Source organism: Theropithecus gelada, chromosome 3, assembly GCF_003255815.1.
Source record: "Theropithecus gelada isolate Dixy chromosome 3, Tgel_1.0, whole genome shotgun sequence".
Classification (NCBI taxonomy): domain Eukaryota; kingdom Metazoa; phylum Chordata; class Mammalia; order Primates; family Cercopithecidae; genus Theropithecus; species Theropithecus gelada.
Window position 1 is genome coordinate 68,104,647 of NC_037670.1, and position 21,751 is coordinate 68,126,397.

The 21,751-nt window shown below is 45.2% G+C and overlaps 1 protein-coding gene across 1 annotated transcript; it reads left to right on the top strand.

Annotated features, from left to right (window-relative positions):
- Nucleotides 1-11,857: 11,857 nt before the first annotated feature.
- On the top strand, nucleotides 11,858-20,944 carry PURB (purine rich element binding protein B). Its single transcript, XM_025379756.1, has one exon. It carries the CDS (start codon nucleotides 11,896-11,898, stop codon nucleotides 12,832-12,834), a length of 939 nt encoding a protein of 312 aa, XP_025235541.1. The 5' UTR covers nucleotides 11,858-11,895; the 3' UTR covers nucleotides 12,835-20,944.
- Nucleotides 20,945-21,751: the final 807 nt, after the last annotated feature.

Genomic DNA, 21,751 nt, shown 5'->3' on the forward strand with positions numbered 1-21,751 from the left:
CTCAAAATAAAATAAATTTAATTTAATTTAAAAATAAAAATAAAAATTAGCCAGGCATGGTGACACATACATGTAGTCCTAACTACTCAGGAGGCTGAGGCAGGAAGATCACTTGAGCCCAGGAATTCAAGGCTGCAGTACTGTAATTACACCATTGCACTCCAGCCTGGGTGACAGAGTAAAACCCTGTCCTTAAAAAATTAAAAATTAGAGGCAGGTGGATCACTTGAGGCCAAGAGTTTGAGACCAGCCCGGTCAACACAGTGGAACACTATCTCTATTAAAAATACAAAAATCGCCGGGCTCGGTGGCTCACGCCTGTAATCCCAGCACTTTGGGAGGCCGAGGCAGGCGGATCACGAGGTCAGGAGATTGAGACCATCCTGGCTAACACAGTGAAACCCCGTCTCTACTAAAAATACAAAAAAAATTAGCCGGGCGTGGTGGCATCCGCCCGTAATCCCAGCTACTCCAGAGGCTGAGGCAGGAGAATCGCTTGAACCTGGGAGGTGGAGGTTGCAGTGAGCTGAGGTCGCACGAGTGCACTCCAGCCTGGGCAATAGAGCAAGACTCCATCTCAAAAAACAAAAAACGGTCCTGGCGTGGTGGCTCACTCCTGTAATCCCAGCACTTTGGGAGGCCAAGGCGGGTGGATCACGAGGTCAGGAGATTGAGACCACGGTGAAACCCCATCTCCACTAAAAACACAAAAAAATTAGCCGGGGTTGGTGGCGGGCATCAGTAGTCCCAGCTACTTGGGAGGCTGAGGCAGGAGAATGGCGTGAACCCGGGAGGCGGAGCTTGCAGTGAGCCAAGATCACGCCACTGCACTCCAGCCTGGGCAACAGAGGGAGACTCTGTCTCAAACAAAACAAAACAAAACAAAATTTTAATTAAAAAAATATTTGGCCGGGCGCGGTGGCTCACGCCTGTAATCCCAGCTCTCAGGGAGGCAGAGGCGGGAGGATAGCTTGAGCCCAGGAGTTCGAGACCTGCCTGGGTAATATAGCGAGACCCCATTCTCCACAAAAAGGAAAAAAAAAAAAAAAAAAAAGACAAAAAAAAAAAATATTTAAAGAACATGTACAGAATTCCTAGCCCTATTTTCTTAAATGGGCAAAAGACATGAAGAGGCATTTCACCAAAGAGGGAACACATCCTGCACATCTTAAGCATTGTCTTGAACTCCTGACTTCAAGTCATCTGCCCACCTCGGCCTCCCAAAGTGCTGGGATTACAAGCATGAGTCACCGCACCCGGCCAAATTTCTGTGTGTGTGTGTGTGTGTGTGTGTGTGTGTGTGTGTGCGCGCGCGCGCGTGTGCATGTAATGAAATCATGAGCTCCTACCAATATCTCTAAATGTAATCCAACCATAATGTTTGTCCTAATCTTCCCCCTTTCTGTATTTGTAACTTCCTTCAGTTAAAGATGTTTTTAAAGGTTGTGGATATAGTTCAGGCCATTATCATTAATGACAGCATCCAGAAACCCTGTCCCTCCATCACATGGCCTTGTTTTGTGCTCGGCATAGACTTGGGCATTGTCCAGCCTGTGTGAGACCCTTGCTCTAATCAGGCAGAAGGGCAGACGGAGTAACCAGGCAGGGGTCTGGTTCTGAGCCAGACGGCCCTTCTGGAAGGTTCAGGAGAGGCAGAAATAGAATCCCCAGGAAGTGAGGGGCTCCAGTGGAGCAGGGGGAGCGCTAGGATTTTCTGAGTGAGATGAGAAGCAAGAACAGATGGGCTGTTGGCTGTCTCCACAGAAAGACCACAAGTGACCTATGGGGCTCTTGGAAAGGTCAAACCTGTTCCCCACAGCAGCTGGGACCAGAGCCCCTGACTGGAGGCTTTGTTGGCACAACAGCTGGCTCTGGCCAGGGGTCAGGGACAGCCGGGAGTCTGGGACGAGGCTTCTCATACTCAGCTGTTGGGTGAGAGACAGTACATGAAGGGCAGAAGCCACCCCACAGAAGGCCATGTGTGTACGTCCTTCCCCTGTTGTTTCAGGATATAAATGAGTGAGTTCAAACACCAGTGACCCTGGTCATGACCACCTCAGACCTGCTTATTCATCACCAGCTGATATGTTTTCCAACCACTCTGTTCCTAGGCATCACATTCCCTTGAAGATCATTGCATTTGGGGGTTTCATCTCTCATCCAAGTGCATCAGTGTTTTATTTGCAAGTTCTCTCCACCCAACATTAGTTGAAACCAGTAGAGTCTTATAGAATATGGAGCCAGCCAGATTTACAGAGGAAGCTCAACCACATTCATGAATAACATCAATAACAGCAGCAACATATTTGAGTATGGATGTACCAAACATGTCCACAAGTGGCCTGCACACAATACCTTCCTTACTGCTCAGGCAGCTCTGTAAGGTGTAAGAAGGGCATGACTCACAGAAGTGAAGTAACTTGTCACAGGAACGCTGGGCAGTGAAGATTTGGAATGTTTCAAGGCTCCAGTTTGTTGTTGTTATTGTTGTTTGTTTGAAACAAAGTCTTACTCTGTCACCCAGGCTGGAATGCAGTGGCACAATCTCTGCTCACTGCAACCTCCGCCTCCTGGGCTCAAGCAATTATCCTGCCTCAGCCTCCCAAGTAGCTGGGATTATGGGTGCCCACCACCACGCCCAGCTAATTTTTGTATTTTTAGTAGAGACGGGGTTTCACCATGTTGGCCAGGTTGGTTTCAAACCCCTGATCTCAAACGATTCATCTGCCTCTGCCTCCCAAAGTGCTGAGATTACAGGCATGAGCCACACACATGGCCTCAAGGCTCCAGTCCTTTAAAATGTCAATCTTCCAGGGGCTCATGAGGCCCCCAGGGAGCACTGCGTGAGCGCAGACTCCACAGGGCAAGGCAACTGTGCCTAATGCAGCTTCCCAACCTCTGGGCGTGCCAGGAGAGGAACTACAAATCATGGAGGGCAGCTGATTTGACTGATAAGCCCTGAGGCTGAGAACTGTGCTTCCTGGAACCCAATACTAATGCAAGGAATTGATTTTCTACCTTACAGAAGACAAAAATCCCCAGAATAAATGGCAGGTGTGGGCCTTCTGGCCAGAGCCAGAATTAGGCAATCTCTTTAGATTGTGCAAGAAGCACAGACGTGCTTTCAGCCACACGAATCCAAAAAAGACATCACTGGAGGCTTCAAAGCAAGCCAGCTGGATCTTTGACCCAGAGTGTCAAGCTGCAATGCATTTGCAGCATAGGGTGCCTGGTCTGGGAATCTCAGTGTCAGCACCTGCTAGGATGGCATATCCTGGACACCAGTTTCAACTGTCATCTTCCTTGTTCCCTCTAGTCCAGTTTCATGCCTGACAGGCAGGAAAGGCAAGGAAGACTGCAGCTTCTAAGCAGCTCAAAGCAGGACACATATGCAGTTTCCATCCATTGCAAACCCCTTTTGACCATCCCCAAGCTCTCGTGCCAGCCTGTCCCTGACCTTGGGACCTTCAACCGTCTCCTCGTCCTCTTCTCTGCGTCAGGCACAGGTCAGGTCAGGCACAACAGGCAGCGTCTCACTCACTATGGGGAGTTGAGCCAGCCAGGACATGAGGAGTTTTCAGATTGTGGTCAAGAAGCACTCCCCCCAAACACAAATGGGGACAATCTACAAAATAATCGGCCTTCATATTTCAAAATGTCACTCATGTGAAAGGCAAAGAGAGACCCAGGGATGGCTCCAGATTAAAGAGAGGGGGGTAGCTGGGCGCGGTGGCTCACATCTGTAATCCCAACGCTTTTTGAGGCTAAGGTGGGTGGATCACCTGAGGTCAGGAGTTTGAGACCAGCCTGGCCAACATGGTGAAACCCCGTCTCTACTAAAATTACAAAACTTAGCTAGGCATGGTGGCACACACCTGTAATCCCAGCTACTCAGGAGGTTGATGCAGGAGGGTCGCTTGAACCTGGGAGGTAGAGGTTGCAGTGAGCCAAGATAGCGCCACTATACTCCAGCCTGGGTGACAGAGCGAGACTCTGTCTTAAAAAAGAAGTGGTGGCTGGGGGTGGGCCTGTGGCAGGTAATGCTACAAAAGTCTCCTTTGCTGTAGAGCATGCAATCAAGACACTCGGCGAAATCTGAATAATAAAGTCTGCAGATTAGATAACAGTGTCAGATCTGTGCTAGTTTCTTGATTTTGATTGTTGTGCTCTAGATAGGTGAGAGAATGACCTTGAATAGACACTGAAGTGTTTAAAGATAAATGTTCATCATATTTCAGTTTATTCTCAAATGGTTCAGGAGAAAGAAAAATGTCAAATAGCGTGTCTGTGTGTGTGTGTCTGTGTGTAGAGACAGAGACAGAGATGAAGAAACAGAAAGATGAAAAGCATGATGACACAAACACTGTGATGTTAACATTTTGGGGGATCTGTGTGAAGAATACTACTCTTGCAGCTGTTCTGTAAGTTTACATTTTAAGTTTAAAAGGAGGGCCGGGCTTATGCCTGTAATCCCAACTTCAGGAGGCCAAAGCAGGTAGATTGCTTGAGCTCAGGAGTTCGAGACCAGCCTGGGCAACATGGCAAAACCCCATCTCTACAAAAAAAAATTTCAAAAATTAACTGGGTGTGGTAGCACATGCCTGTAATCCCATCTACTCTGGGAGCTGAGTTGGGAGGATTGCTTGAGTCCAGGAGGCAGAGGCTGCAGAGAGCAGAGATCATGCCATTGCACTCCAGCCTAGACAACCAAGGAAGACCGTGTCTCATAAATAAATGAACAAGTAAAAAATTTACAACGAAAAGTAATGAGGGGAAAAAGGCATGCCCACCCTGCAATGTGCAAACCCTTCCTCATTCTCTTGGCCTGGTTCTCCTGAATGCCCAGCTTTGACTGCCCAGGACTGGCCATCTGAGGCTACTGTCCCGAAGACCTGGCACCCCCACAACTATCTCCCAGCCCTGGCAAGGCCCACTTCCATCTGCTGCCTCCAGTCCAGACTCCCAGCTACTCCAAGGGGCAGATCTAGCCCATCCTGCTTCTGCCCTAGTCTTGGTCAGGTCCTGGGGCTGCTCTGCAGGCTTTGCAGCCTCCTCCTTAGTGCAGCCTCACTCTTAGGCCCTTTCAGCAAGAACTGCTCCAACTTCCCTCCTCTCCACTGGAAGCTCCAGTATCTCCTTTTCTCTCCTTGATCTCAGAAGAAAAAGGATGCCTTCTCACATTCTAGGACCCAGTTCCTTTCCTGAGTGCCCAACTTCTGTGCCTACTCCAGGCCTCACTGAGAGGCTTCTGTCATGACCCCTCAGCACCCCTCTCCTCTCCTCAGTCTCAGAGCTGGCTCAGGTTTCTCGGGTAAAACAGCCTTCATCCTGCCTTCCTTTGCCAGTACCCATCCTTTGTCACCCTCTGCCACATGAAATACCTCCTCAATCCACACTTCCTGCCCCTGCATTTACTTGTGAGCATTCTGATATCTGGCTTCCATCCCCTGAGGCCCTAAAGTGGCACAGTGTCAAAGACACAGAATTGAGAACCAGAAGACTTGAGTTCAAGTCTCTGCTCCATCTCCTAAGAGCTGGGTGATCTGTGATGTGTTTCCAAAACATGTGGGAAGCCCAAGTACATAGTTCATATACAGCTCACTATGAACTATCACCTGTGACCTCGCAGTCTTCTGACTGCTTGGCCTTTCTCTCTCCTCATACTCTTCATCTGTCCCTGATTTCCCCACACAACCCTCTCTGAGTCTGATGTCCACTCCACCTTTCTGCTGGTGGCTCCCAAACCTGCATCTGTTACTTGCCTCTTTTCTGGACTCTGATTCTCTGGGTTCCATAGACACTTGGAGATATCCTCTCAGACATTCAGCCAGCTCCTCAAATTTAACATGCCAACAGTGAGATTGGTTCTGAATCATGCTCAAATTGCCAAAAAGCAGTCAAAGCAGGGACTTCAGGCCACCAAGAAGTAAGAAACTTCTGGGGAAAGAATTTGATACTCCAAAAATGCATCAAAGCAGCTCATCCTGTTATGTGCCATGTATTGTGAATTACATAGGGGAGAAGTATCTAACACTTGCAGCAAGGGGGACTCTGAAAGTCTCAATTCAGTGTTGGATATCATCTTCATCTAAAGAATCCATCCTCTTAAACAGCCTCATTTTGCTAAGGTTAGCCTGGGTCCCTCATCATCTGAGCACCTACATCAAAATAATCCTCGGCCGGGCATGGTGGCTCACGCCTGTGATACCAGCACTTTGGGAGGCCAAGGTGGGCAGATCACGAGGTCAGGAGTTCGAGACCAGCCTGACCAACAGTGAAACCCTGTCTCTACTAAAATTACAAAAATTAGCCAGGTGTGGTGGCACACACCTGTGGTCCTAGCTGCTCGGGAGGCCGAGGCAGGAGAATTGCTTGAATTCAAGGTTCAGTGAGCCAAGATCACGCCACTGCACTCCAGGCTGGGCAACAAAGCGAGACTCCACCTCAAAAAATTAAAAAAATAATAATAATAAAAATAAAAAAATAGGCCGGGTGCGGTGGCTCACGCCCGCCTGTAATCATAGCACTTTGGGAGGCCAAGGCAGGTGGATCACAAGGTCAGGAGTTCAAGACCAGCCTGGCCAACACAGTGAAACCCCATCTCTGCTAAAAATACAAAAATTAGCCGGGTGCGGTGGTGGGCGCACTTGCTACTTGGGAGGTACAAGTAGCGCACCAGCTACTTGGGAGGCTGAGGCAGGAGAATCGCTTGAACCCGGAAAATGGAGGTTGCAGTAAGCCAAGATCACGCCACTGCACTCTAGCCTGGGTGACAGAGAAGACTCTGTCTTAAAAATAAATAGGCCGGGCGCAGTGGCTCAAGCCTGTAATCCCAGCACTTTGGGAGGCCGAGACGGGCGGATCACGAGGTCAGAAGATCGAGACCATCCTGGCTAACACGGTGAAACCCCGTCTCTACTAAAAAATACAAAAACCTAGCCGGGCGAGGTGGCGGGCGCCTGTAGTCCCAGCTACTTGGGAGGCTGAGGCAGGAGAATGGCATGAACCCCGGAGGTGGAGCTTGCAGTGAGCTGGGATCGCGCCACTGCACTCCAGCCTGGGCAACAGAGCAAGACTCCGTTTCAAAAAGATAAATAAAAAATAAATAAATAAATAATAAAAAATAATAATCTGGCTGCGTGCGGTGGCTCATGTCTGTAATCCCAGCACTTTAGGAGGCCGAGGCAGGCAGAGCATGAGGTCAGGAGTCCAAGACCAGTCTGGCCAACATAGTGAAATCCCATCTCTACTAAAAATACAAAAAAAAATTAGCCGGGCATGGTGGCTGGCGCCTGTAGTCCCAGCTACTTGTGAGGCTTAGGGAGGAGAATCACTTGAACCTAGGAGGCAGAGGCTGCAGTGAGCCAAGATCATGCCACTGTACTCCAGCCTGGGCGACACAGCAAGACTCTGTCTAAATAATAATAATAATAATAATCCTCCAACTGCGTGCAGTGTTATGTGCCTGTAATCTCAGCTACCTGGGAAGCTGAGGTAGGAGGATTACTTGAGCCTAAAAGTTCAAGACAAGCCTGGACAACATAATAAGACTTTGTCTCCAAAAAAAAAAAATCCTCCTCCTCTCCTCTCATGCCCCACATTTAGTTTTCAAATGCTGAGCCAAAGGTCCCACATGCTCCCTCCCCTCCCACCAGCACTGCCACCAGTTGCACCCAATCCTTGCTGGCTCCTGTCTGCAACACAGTCATTGCCTCCAAACTGAGGGCCCATCCTAGGTCCCACCCTAACCCACCCATGCTATCCTCTACTATGGGTCACTTCCTTGAAGCACAGAGCCAGAGGTGTTACACTTCTCACAGTCAAGTGGCTCCCCCTTGACTCTTCAATTTGGCCCAAGCTCCCTGCCTACAAGTCAAAGGCCTCCCAGTGGGACCCAGTCTAACTGCCTTCCAGATCCACTGTTCACCACCCACTCCTCACAGATGCTGGGCTCTATCCAAACTGAACTTCTCACCATCTCGGGACATATGTTCCCTCTGCCCAAAATATCCTACCCCTGTCTCCACCTGTTGAGATCTGTCCCTAAAGGATTATTCAATAAATAGTACTGAACAATTGGTTAGTCATTTGAAGGAAATTTTTTAAATTCTTCACTCATACTATACACCAAAATATATTTCAGATAGTTAAACGTAAAATATAAAAATATAGTAAAATCACATATATAAAAAACAAAACCATAAAAAGTTTCTAAAAGTGTTCAAAAATGTGACTACTGAATATCTATGTGAAAGGGGAGAAGAATCTAAGCTTAAAGCAAAGAATGAAATTTCAAAAGAAATAAGCAAGGTATCTGACTCATTAAATAGAAATTGACTTGTTAAAATCAAACTGATAATGAATAGAGGGAGTCGGGCGCGGTGGCTCATGCCTGTAATCCCGGCACTTTGGGAGGCCAAGGCAGGCGGACCACAAGGTCAGGAGATCTTGACCATCCTGGCTAACACAGTGAAACCCCGTCTCTACTAAAAATACAAAAGAACTAGCAGGGCATGGTGGCAGGCGCCTGTAGGCCCAGCTACTTGGGAGGCTGAGGCAGGGGAATGGCATGAACCCAGGAGGCAGAGCTTGCAGTGAGCCGAGATCACACCACTGCACTCCAGCCTGGGCAACACAGCAAGACTCCATCTCAAAAAAAAAAAAAAGAAAAGAAAGAAAAGAAATGAACAGAGGGGGCTGGGCGCGGTGGCTCATGCCTGTAATCCCAGCACTTTGGGAGGCCAAGGTGGGCAGATCATGAGGTCAAGAGATCAAGACCATCCTGGCCAACATGGTGAAACCCCGTCTCTACTAAAACTACAAAAATTAGCTGGGCATGGTGGTGGTATGCCTGTAATCCCAGTTACTCAGGAGGCTGAGGCAGGAGAATCAGCTGAACCCGGGAGACAGAGGTTACAGTGAGCCGAGATGGCGCCACTGCACTCCAGCCTGGCGACAGAGTGAGACTCTGTCTCAAAAAAAAAAAGAAATGAACAGAGGGATAGAGAGTCCTTTTCATGAACTGAATGTTGGGGGCTTCTATGTAGGTAAGTTGTATTAGAGAGGAGAAATCAGAAAGTTGGTTAGCAAGAAACTAGAGGAGTTGAGTGGACATCTTTCACAAAGGTCAAGCGATGCCTGAAATTGTATTCCTTCCTTAGGGATTTTAAATGTCTCAATCCTCTCCAAGGATTGAGTTGTTCAAGGCCCAAAATTTGGTATCTTCCTCCGAACTCTCCTTCTTCTAGGAAACTGACGTCAAATCCACCCTACCTGCTGGCAGCTCCCACACCTAATTACTACTGACCCATGTGGATGCACCCCAAAGTTCACATTTATTGAGCACTTACTGTAATTTAGGCATTACGCTAAAACATGTTTCAAGGATTATTGCCCCAAAACCCTACAAGGTATTTTTTTAATGTTATCCCCAACATCCTCTTTGATTCCTCTCTTTTCAAAATAATAATTACTTTATTGGGGTCTAATTTCTCTATAATAAACTACATTTCAATGAGTTTTGGCAAATCTGTGAAATCACGATCACAAACAAGATACAGAATACATCACCCTTAAAAGTTTCCTTGTATTAACCTTTCCAATCTGTCCCTCCATATTCAGGCCCAGGCAACTATGGATTTGCTCTCTGACACACACACTTCCTCTTTCATATACTTTTATATAAATGGGGTCATACAAACTGTGTGAACATACTTTGACTTCCCTCAGGTAAACACCTACAAGTGAAGGCTGGCCACGGTGGGTCACGCCTGTAATCCTAGCACTTTGGGAGGCCGAGGCCAGTGGATTGCCTGAGCTCAGGTGTTTGACACCAGCCTGAGCAACATGGTGAAACCCCGTCTCCACTAAAATACAAGAAATTAGCTGGGCATGGTGGCGCATGCCTATAGTCCCAGCTACTCAAGGAGGCTGAAGCAGGAGAACTGCTTGAACCCAGGAGGCAGAGGCTGCAGTGAGCCAAGATCGTGCCACTGCACTCCAACCTGGGCAACAGAGCAAGATTGTCTCAAAAGTCTTGATGAGCATGATGGCTCATGCCTGTAATTCCAGCACTTTGGGAGACCAAGGCCGGCAGAACACTTGAGGTCAGGAGTTCAAGACCAGCCTGGCCAACATTGTGGAACCCTGTCTCAGTACTAAAAATACAAAAATTAGCCGGGTGTGGTGGCGGATGCCTGTAATCCCAGCTACTCAGGAAACTGAGGTAGGAGAATTGCTTGAACCTGGGAGGTGGAGGGTGTAGTGAGCCGAAATCATGTCACTGCACTCCAGCCTGGGTGACAGAGCAAGACTCAAATTAAAAAAAAAAAAAAAAAAAAAATTTAAAGATGAGGACATTTTGGCTTGGGAAAATACTAAGTAACTGGCCAAGGTCAATTTCAAACCCAGTGCAATTGCAGAGCCTACACTTTTTTAACACTATTCCAATACTGCCTCTTGTTACACCTCAATGCTTACAACAAAAAGACCTCATAGGAATTATTCGTTTTATTGATAAGGAAACTAAAGATTGGCAGAGTCAATTCCCTTAACCATTTTATTTTTTTATTTTTATTTTTATTTTTGTTTTTTTGTTTTTTGTTTTTTGTTTTTTTTTTGAGACGGAGTCTCGCTTTGTCACCCAGGCTGGAGTGCTGTGGCCGGACCTCAGCTCACTACAAGCTCCGCCTCCCGGGTTCCCGCCATTCTCCTGCCTCAGCCTCCCGAGTAGCTGGGACTACAGGCGCCCGCCACCTCGCCCAGCTAGTTTTTTGTATTTTTTTTAGTAGAGACGGGGTTTCACTGTGTTAGCCAGGATGGTCTCGATCTCCTGACCTCGTGATCCGCCCGTCTCGGCCTCCCAAAGTGCTGGGATTACAGGCTTGAGCCACCGTGCCCGGCCAACCATTTTAATATGGCTAACTGTGTGGACAGTTAACTGATCTCTGGATCCCAAATCTCACCTCATTCTAAACCGTCTTCTATGTTGTTCCCACAGTGATCTTTCCAAAATGTGAATCTGATCACATGTGGTGGCTCCAGACTCTGGAGTAGGCACTAACTCTCCCGCACTACAAATAGCTTTCCTTTATCTATTCCACCCCACCGTGTCATCTACGACCATTCTTCAGGCATACACACCCCCAGCTGCTCTGAGCTCCCAGTGTCACGCCCTGGGTGCCTCTGCACTGCCGTCTCCTATGCTGGGTGGCTCTTCTCCAGAGTTGCCAAGCCAACTGCAGCTTGCCCTTCAGAGTGAGCTCATGCCTGCTCTGGGGAACCCCACAGGCCGGTAAGAACCCGCTGCCGAGTACTCCAAAGGATCTCTCTCACCCCTGTCGCCATAGTGCGTAGACTGGAACCCCGTTCCCAGCACACAACCAGGGCAGGCAGGCTGGGGCCTGAGTATGCTCAGCTAACGCCCCGGAAACGAGGAGGGAAGTGAACGACACTGGAGTCTAAAGTAGAAGTGTCATGGGGGAGAGGCGCGTCGACAGACGCAGTGGGAGCCTGAGTCACGCTAACGCTGGCAAGTCCCCAGGACTAGAAACCGAGCAGTAGCACTAACCAACTCCCACCTTGCCGCCCGCCCAGCGCGGACCGTGACGTCACCCCTCTGCGCCACGCCGCCGCGGCGCTTCCGGCCGCGAGGCCGCGGCGGGCGGGACGGAGTGACCTCACGGGAAGTCGCGCGCCGGAAGTGCCTAGGGCTGCACGGAAGTGGCGGGGGCGGGGCGCGGAGGCGATGGGGGGCGGCGGCGGCCGGCGATGAGCGGCGGGAGCGCGTGAGCGAGCCGGGCGGGCGAGGCTGGGGGGCCCCGGAGCGCGAGCCGCAGGGCGGAGGGCGGGGGCGCGAGCGCGGCGGGCGGTGGCGGCGAGGCGGCGGCCGAGAAGATGGCGGACGGCGACAGCGGCAGCGAGCGCGGCGGCGGCGGTGGGCCGGGCGGGTTCCAGCCCGCGTCCCGCGGCGGCGGCGAGCAGGAGACGCAGGAGCTGGCCTCGAAGCGGCTGGACATCCAGAACAAGCGCTTCTACTTAGATGTGAAGCAGAACGCCAAAGGCCGCTTCCTCAAGATCGCCGAGGTGGGCGCGGGCGGTTCCAAGAGCCGCCTCACGCTGTCCATGGCGGTGGCCGCCGAGTTCCGCGACTCACTGGGCGACTTCATAGAGCACTACGCGCAGCTGGGTCCTAGCAGCCCCGAGCAGCTGGCGGCGGGCGCCGAGGAGGGCGGCGGGCCGCGGCGCGCGCTCAAGAGCGAATTCCTGGTGCGTGAGAACCGCAAGTACTACCTGGACCTCAAGGAGAACCAGCGCGGCCGCTTCCTGCGCATCCGCCAAACGGTCAACCGCGGCGGTGGCGGCTTCGGCGCGGGCCCCGGGCCCGGCGGCTTGCAGAGCGGCCAGACCATCGCGCTGCCTGCGCAGGGCCTCATCGAGTTCCGCGACGCGCTGGCCAAGCTCATCGACGACTACGGAGGCGAGGACGACGAGCTGGCAGGCGGCCCGGGAGGCGGCGCCGGCGGCCCAGGGGGCGGCCTGTATGGAGAGCTCCCGGAGGGCACCTCCATCACCGTGGACTCCAAGCGCTTCTTCTTCGATGTGGGCTGCAACAAATACGGGGTGTTTCTGCGAGTGAGCGAGGTGAAGCCGTCCTACCGCAATGCCATCACCGTGCCCTTCAAAGCCTGGGGCAAGTTCGGAGGCGCCTTTTGCCGGTATGCGGATGAGATGAAAGAAATCCAGGAAAGACAGAGGGATAAGCTTTATGAGCGACGTGGTGGGGGCAGCGGCGGCGGCGAAGAGTCAGAGGGTGAGGAGGTGGATGAGGATTGAAACAGGCAGCTTCCCCTACAGGCCTCCTCCACCCCACCACAATCCTCTTGGCTAGAGAATTCCCCTTCCTGCTCATCCCCAGTGAGCTAGTGGAGAGGGAGCCAGGGAGGCCGCAGAGGGAAAAAAACAAAACATAATATAGTTAAGAGAAATAATCGTAAGAGAACAGTGACGGACAACTTGAGAAAAGCAGTCAAGTTCCAAGGAACTGACAGCAACCTGCAAAGAGGACAACAGCATCTCCTCACCTGCATAAAATTGTCTCAGCTTCTGTTGTTTCTCAACTGAGGTTCCTAAACCCATGAGGATAATCCCTGGAGGGAATAGATCCTTGCACATCCGGGGCAAGAAACACGTCCCGGTTACCCAGACCATTGATAACAGTTGCATTTAGGTTGCATCTGGGTAATCTGGCACAAAAGATCTCTCTCTACGCCTCACTCTTGCAGTGTCTATCCCTTCACCTCCATTGAAATCAGCATTTTGGATCTAGGTCTTCATGGAATCCTTGAGAAGAGAGGCCTTTACAATTATCCAGTTCTGAGGGTTCAGGTTCATGAAAAGAAATGCAACTTGGGATAATCATGGGTTAAAGATAAGATTTCAAGAAGCCATCTAAGAATACAGAACCAAATTGGATCCATTTTTTTTGAAAAATGGTTTTGCATGGAACCTGGACCAAGGCAAATGTCTTGTCTTTGCAGAATTGTTTTCCGGGATGCCAGTGGATTCAGATAGCAATGCTTGGAGTAGAATCCGTTACTAAAATAGTTCCAAAGTTGACAAAAAATTTTCGAAGATAAAAGCAGTTTTACATTGGGGGTTGCTGAGGTAGGCACAAGAAAAAGTCAGGCATAAAGCACAAGGCAGACTGTTTGAGTGGATTGGTTGCTGCTCACTAAAGTTCTTCCCCTGATCTCTAAATATGGAGGTCATTACCAAGAAATGGCTTTGGTATGAATGAGAGCCAGATCTCCACTGTGTGAGCCAGTGAATTATGGCTAATTCGGCTGTTACAGCCACTGGTTGGCTGGATTTTAAACCATAAAACTTGAAGATTACCTACAAAAGGAACAGTGTGGCTATAAGCCTGAGCTTTAATGGAATATACATCCTCACGGAAAAGTTGGAAATAACCAAAACTGAAGTCTTAATTTACCTTCAGTTTAATCTGTGGATTTGTTCAAATACTAAAGATCCTCAGGTCCAGAATTCCAGCATCATTTATTCTTTTAAAATTTTTAAGAACTTGATCCATTGTATCAGTACCTCACAATCAGAGTTGGCAAATGATGGATGAGTGATTCAAGCAGTGCACCCGGTGGAAGCTGAAATCCATCTGTGAAAGGAACTGAAGTTAACGTGAATATGCTGACTATATCCTGGAAGCATTTTTATACCATCTTGAAATTTCAACAAACTGGCTTTTGCCAGTTAATCCAGCTGTCTTTCAAGAATAAAAGTTGGGGTTTTCAAGGATCGCCTCTTCTATATTTTAAATGGATTTTCAGTAGAAATGATTTTTACTAATCAAGTTAATCCCACCCCATCAAAAGGTATTCCTAGAAATGTCATAGACCTAGGTAACTTTGAATTGAATGGGAGCTAACGTTCTTTCCAAAGTTTTCAGGTATTTTGTGTGACACCTTCTCAACCAGGAGGCAAGTAACCCCACCTCCACAATCTTAGTATTTTTTTTTTTTTAACTGCATGCCTGCCCCTTATTTGAGCTGCCTTTTTAATTTATTGCATATCCTTTTTATTATCTTATTTTGGTATTATTCAATCTATACAATCTTTTTGTATTTATTGGGAAATGAGTAATATACAAAAAGGTTTTCATGTATTTGTGGCTGAGAGGGCGGGAAATAATTGTGTACATAAAATTAGGCTTTTTTTAAAAAAATAGATTATGATGCAGAATATTGTTGATCTTAGATTTAAAAAAAAAAAAAAGTGGAAGAGCCACAAACATTGGTGCCCTTTTCAGACTATTTCTCTACTCTCATCATCCACAGTAGAATTTTTAAACAGATTTTTTTAAAGCTTTCTTTTAAATTTTTCTCCGTTGCAAAGAATGTTTCCTAAATTGTATGGGAGCAATAGTATTTTTGATGTTTTAATGACATCCGTATACTTGTACTGTATTTTGTACTACAAGGCAGCTGTTTTCAATAATGTCCTGCTGTATTTACCTATGTGTTTTGAGTGTTTATTTCTTTGCTGCGGAGAACAAATTCCTAAATAGTTTTAGTAAAGGAGCTGAGAAGCTAGCATTAGGTTTGCAGAAACTGTTTAAGTTTCAACTCTGAGGCAGCAATGAAAATTAAGGTTGCAGCTATTAGTTGATTGCTGTAACTTTTTCATTTTCAAACCATGTACAATTCCTGTATAGACCAACTTGTTTTCTTGCTTCAGTGGTGGTTCTGTTGCTCAGCTGCAGTGAGCCAGTTCAATTTTGCAAAGGTGCAGTACCTCTCCTTTTCAAGGGGTTGGTTTATTTTTCTTTTTGTTTGGCTGAATTGCAGTAACTAGCCTTGCCTTTCTATTCTGTAGAAATGACAGGGTCTTCACAATCCTTCACCAGTGGCTACTAAGCTATAATTAGCTGAATAGAAAGAATGTGGAAGTGGTCTGAGGCATATAGAGTATATGCCAAGAACACTACCATATATGGCATCAGCTTTGGTTACCAGAGAAATTTTTCTTAGTCATTAGACCATATAACAGTAATATATCATATGTAAATCTTTAGATATCAATTTGAGAATCCTCCAAAAAAAGGAGCAAAGAATGCATAAGCTATGTGTTGGCAAAAGTAATTTATATTAAAATTTTGACCTGCCTATGTAAGATTAAGTGGTAATGTCATAGTGGTGGGTTTTTAAGTCTTAACCAATCTCTAAGGTTTGTTTCTCCTGCAAGGGATGGTTCATGGCCTCTCTTCCCACTGCAGGAAGATTGCAGAAGGCTGTGGATTAATTGTAGCATTTCACTGATCTTCATTCCAGTTACTAGGGACAATAGAAACCTGCAAAACACAGGGATTCATTCGTAAATATTATTAATAGTTTATTAAAGGAAATGGTCTTTGTTAATTCCAGTCAGATTGTACAGACATGGGAAACAACCAATTTTTTTTTCAGTTGTTGCTATGAATGATTTTGAGCCTTTTTTTTTTAAGCTTGGCAAACATCCCAGCTAATCAAAATAGTCATATTCCTGAGAAGTAGGAAACTAAAACTTTTCAGATAATCGTTAGAAGGTTTGTTTCCCAAACTACCATAGTTACAAAGAAGAAAAGCCAAATTTTAGGAACATAATCAAAAGAATAAAAATCTGTGAAGAGATCCTACTACTCTTCCTACTATGTTTTGGTTTCTATTGTCCCTGCCTGTCATTTCAGCAAGTGGAACAGCAGCAAGTTTTTCAGTGCATATGCTGCACAGAACAAAATATAAATCTGTATGGCACCAAAAATCAAAGTGAAAACCAAACCAAAAACCCAAACACCCTATGTAACTATCGGAGGCATGTAGGTGGTATAAATGACTGTAGCTGTGATACACACATGGCTACTTGTCACATCACTTTCCATAATTATTTACTGCAAAATGATTGAGAGGCTTTTGGTGCAGGCAGCCATTAACCTCCTGCTTCCTTTGTTACCTCTGGATTACTTTGCAGTAAATTGCAGGTCTTTTAAGAGATTCAAGCTTCAGTTTTCTCAAAACAAAACAATTATCCTGTCTTATCTGAAAATGCAGGGTTGTGGGCAAAAGAGGCTGGTTATAATAATGCCCTCATATTGAGTGGTCTGTAAATGGCTGCACACTTCAGGCACTGTAGTTGCTGAAGATGCTTTGTTAAATGTGACCTTGACTGGCTTTACAGGGGTGTAGAATGTAATCTACACAAGGTGACTTTGCATCTATCTTGCTCTTGAGGTGGATGAAATTGAGAAGCTGGAGTGTGTAAGCCATGCACATAAGTATTCTTCACTGTAAATTTTGTTTTCATTTTTAACCCAATTATGGTACTTTATCCAATGCACAACTGATCTCTCAGTAGATATTCATTTGAAAATAGTGTGGCCTTGATCAGTGAGAAAGGGAAGGAAAAAAGTGACTTTTTTGCTTATATAGAAATGACTCATTTGCTGAGAGTTTGTCTTTCTGCAGCACTCTTGGTATAATGTTAGTGATCGGTCTCCTTTTTGATTGGGGAAAATTAATGTTTTTGACCCTGGAGTTAATTCATTTGAGTTATCTTCTATTTTTAGGAAGTATCAGAATTGCTCTGATGAATAACAAAGTTGACTGTTTTGATGTCCAATCTCAGGTTTTAGAATATAGTGGTGTAAAGGGCCACTATTTTTAATTCTTAAAACAATTTTAATTTCGTAAACCCTAAAAGTCACATGCATAAGGCCTGTTCAGAGAGCAGAGCCTCCATCTTTTTGCTCCTTTTCTACTTTGTACTTGACTTGAAAAAATGTCAAGTGACTTTACATTGTATATTTCCATTTTAACCCTGACATTTCTCAAAGATAAAGCACTTTTTGATCATGAAATACATGAAATCTTTGTGTGATGTGGATCATAGTTTCTCAGGCTCCCTTAGATAATTGCTTATGAATATTGTTATAACTCTGTGTAAGAAGAATAGAAATCTTTGCTAATGTTAGAAGGTTTGTATTATTGATCCAGAATGCATTTTGCTAGTTTCCAATGGATGGGAGAGTAAACAATGCTGCATTCACAATTTAATAAGTTACTTTCCCTTGAGCCTTAAGGTAACTTTTTCTTTTCTGTCAACCACAGCACTGAAGTTATAGTAAGTGAATGAGATTATCAGTTTTCAGGGTTGGTTTTAGAGTACTGTAAATCAATTAGCTGTCTTCCTAAAGAGTTACAACTCCCATTCAGTATACTGGATAATGGGTGTGTGGGTGGGGCTGGGGAGGGCGGGAGATAGTTTGTAGAAAAGAAAAAAGAAAAAAAAAAAAACACATTTACCTTAAGAAAATATAGACAAAAAAGAATATGTGTCATATGCCCCATTTGAAATTCCAAATGTGGCCGGGCGCGGTGGCTCACGCCTGTAATCCCAGCACTCTGGGAGGCTAAGGCGGGCGGATCAGTTCAGGTCAGCCTGGACAACATGGTGAAACCCCGTCTCTACTAAAAATACTAAAATTAGCCGGGCATAGTGGTGCGTGCCTGTAGTCCCAGCTACTTGGGAGGCTGAGGCAGGAGAATGGCTTGAACCCAGGAGGCAGAGGTTGCAGTGAGCCAAGATCGCGCCATTGCACTCCAGCCTGGGTGACAGAACGAGACTCCGTCTCAAAAAAAAAAAAATAAATTCCAAATGTAAGGTGGAAATGGCAAATTATAACTTCATTTCTCCCTGTTTTAACTTAGAAAAAACAAAGTCATTAATTTTCAAGTATTAGCCCCCTAGAAGTTTCAGCAGATAGCTGGACTCTTGAATAGTGAGTTCTTTTGATATGTCTGACTTTGCTATTTAAAGTCACCTTTCCCAGCCCTCAGTCTTAAAACTCAGTTTTGTTACTGACGGATTTAACAGACTCTTACTTGAACAATTGTCCAATTATCAGTACTGAAAATTAGATTTGGAAAATGAAAAAATAATAAAATTGCATCATGAAAACTTATTACCTTAGAGATTCCCAATTGATAACTGTACCCCTGATCCAAGTAAGGCCTTCATGAATGTATTTTATATTTCCTAAAGAAATAGGAAATATGCCATCAATGTAATCACCTCTATTCACAATCATTTCATTTGAAAATCTAACTCATGCCTCTTGAATTAGACATTCCAATTGGGATAGGTAGAGCCATGTTAAAACAATAGAATAGCAACTGCCATATTGGTAGTTTCACTGCCTAATATGATTTCTAATAAGAGCAGAGCTTTATTGGAAGCTAAAACTCATTTTTCTCCATAGATGATTCTAACAGTTTAATTAAAAAGTATAATTATACTTTCTAAGTGTCAACAGATTTTGAGTCTAGAAGCAAATTTCATTTTCCTTGTGTTATATCTAATATCCATTGACATGAATAAGAGAACTAATTATGTCTTTTTTGTATGATGAAATGTGGGCCCACAGTATTGGAAAGAAAGCAATAGCCCTATTCAGTGTCCACTAGGATACTGCAGAAGGCATGAGTTTGTCCTTTTTTCCGCTTTACCTTAAATAACACTTCAATAGCTAACTTTTTCCAAAATATCCATTTAGGCCATCTCTTATTTCTTAAAGCCAAATATTTCATCCCCAGTCTTAACTCTGAGTTGCAAGATCAGGCTGGTTGGAAGAATCTTTATATTTAGAAATAGGATGGTGAGTGGTTTGTTTATTCTCTTGTTAAATTCCTTTTTCAGAGACATAACTACAGGGAGAATCCCAAGAGAATTGAAGAGCTGGATTATGTCGTTAAACACATTTGTGTTGTAGGAATTTGGGAGTTTCATTTTGAACTGATATTAGACATAAACCCTTCTTCCAGCCCACATGTCACCCCTGTGTACAAAAGCACTCTGGAAATTTTTTTTTTTTTTTTTTTTTTTTTTTTTGAGACGGAGTTTTACTCTTATTGCCCAGGCTGGAGTGAGTGTAATGGCGTGATCTCAGCTCGCAACCTTTGCCTCCCGGGTTCAAGTGATTCTCCTGCCTCAGCCTCTCAAATAGCTGGGATTACAAGCATGCGCCACCACACCCGGCTAATTTTTTGTATTTTTAGTAGAGACGGGGTTTCACCATGTTGGCCAGGCTGGTCTCGAACTCCTGACCTCGAGTGTTCTGCCCACCTTGGTCTCCCAAAGTGCTGGAATTACAGGCATGAGCCATCATGCCCAGCCTACTCTCTGAATTTCTAAAAGTCAGTAGGTTGAGCAAAAAGTCTAGAAACTGGCTTTAAGTCAGTATGGGACAAACTTACGAGTCCATGGTTTTGCACATTTCGGTAGCAGACAAGTAAATCTGAGTTATTTTTCAATGACTTATCAATATTTGAATAGTAACTAAGATCGTCAGTGTATTTGGACTTTTTTTGAAGTTCTAAAACAATTGTAGGGATTTATTATTTTGGGCCTCCAGATGTTTTTCCAAGATCATTTTTAAATATTAATTTGTCTTCTATTTCCAGATAACATATTTTCCGTTCTATAGGAATCTTCACTGCCAATCATAATATCTACCAGTGGCTTCCTTAGACTAGATTATTCACTCCAAAGCTGGGACTGATGTCCTGCCAGTAGAGAATCTACAGAAATAATTTGAGTAAATTAAAACCAAATCTTGATAGCAGGAGACAGCTTCCTGATCTAGATGTACAATTAGAGTTTAGGTTGGAAATTACTTTAAAATGTGTTTTTTGGGGATGTCTTAAATCTCTGTGTAAATACCCACATGCTTATGCATTGTAAACCAAGTGTGTATTCCTATGTATGAATTTGTAGAACTGATTTCTGCTTCAAGAGAAGCTGCACCTTTAATTTTATAAGGTCCCCTCCACCTGTAACCCTATAAATGTCTGTAAATAAAACACTAAAATTTGTAGTGATAGGATCAATTTGGGAATATCTGCTGAGAGACCAAAAAGTTCATTTTTTTAAGTACCTTGGTTAAAGAGTAAAGATTATTCCTCTTATTTTTTAAAGAAGAATGCACTTTAACAAACATAGAGCTGCATGGGCAATTCAAATCTGTGAAGTGCAGTACCCATTCAGAAATCACACTTCCTGAAAACCGTTCAAAAGCAGAGTCCAGACGGGCTGTTGATCTCACTGCTTGTAGGTTGAAGCTCAGATTCTGATCAATTTTGAGAGGAGCAGGGCTGCTTCAAAAGAGCAATGTGAATACAGTCAGAAGCTTCAGACTGGTCTGTAAAAATGGCGGGTCCTGTATTTACCACTAACTAGCAAAACTGACAGAAAAACTCACAGAGAAAAAATTTAAGAATCCTTCCTGCTGGTGTGCACTCCTTACAATAGACTTTTGCAAATGGAATTTTACAGTCTATATTTAAAAAAAAAATTGTATGTTTGTAACAAATAAAGTATGCAGAAAAGTGAATGACAATCTTGTGCTTGTGTCTCTCAGTAATTATGTGGTGATGGGGGAGGGAAATACCATCTGTTGGGGCTCACAAATGGTTATGGAATCAGGAGTTCCCACTTAAAATGACTTAAGTCATTGCACATTTCATCTGAACTATATAGCCTGTTCTAGAACTTCTGGGTTGCCATAACCCTTTTCTAGTAGGCAATTTGTGGAGTAAATCAAAACTGCAAATTAATTTTATGCTGTGGTTGGTAACCTAGACAGCCACTTGCTTCCCTTAATTTCTTCCATCGTTTACAATGGCTTGAAATAAACTGCTAAGTCTTCCTTCATTGTTTATCAGCATTGTAATTGCTTAGGAGGTAAATTAGGCCAACCTTTTCTTGCCCTAATGTTTAAGAAAAAATCTGAATTGTGTCCATTTATCCTGGCCAGAGATTCTCAAACATTTTGGTCTCAGGAACCCCTTTACACTTAAATTTACTGAATACCCGCAAGGAGGTTTTATCTTTCTAGGCTGTATCCGTAGATACCATTTTAGAAGCTGAAACTTTTTTTTTTTTTTTTTTTTGAGATAGAGTCTTGCTCTATTGCCAGGCTGGAGTACAGTGGTGCGATCTCAGCTCACTGCAACCTCCGCCTCCTGGGTTCAAGCGATCCCCCTGCCTCAGCCTCCCAAGTAGTTGTGATTACAGGCACGTGCCACCACGCCCGGCTAATTTTTTGTACTTCAGTAGAGACTGGTTATTACCATGTTGGCCAAGACGGTCTTAATCTCCTGACCTCATGAGAATCACTTGAACCTGGGAGGTGGAGGTTGCAGTG

Coding starts and splice junctions, on each gene's coding strand:
- PURB (XM_025379756.1), top strand. CDS start 11,896: ATGGCGGACGGCGACAGCGGCAGCGAGCGCGGCGGCGGCGGTGGGCCG.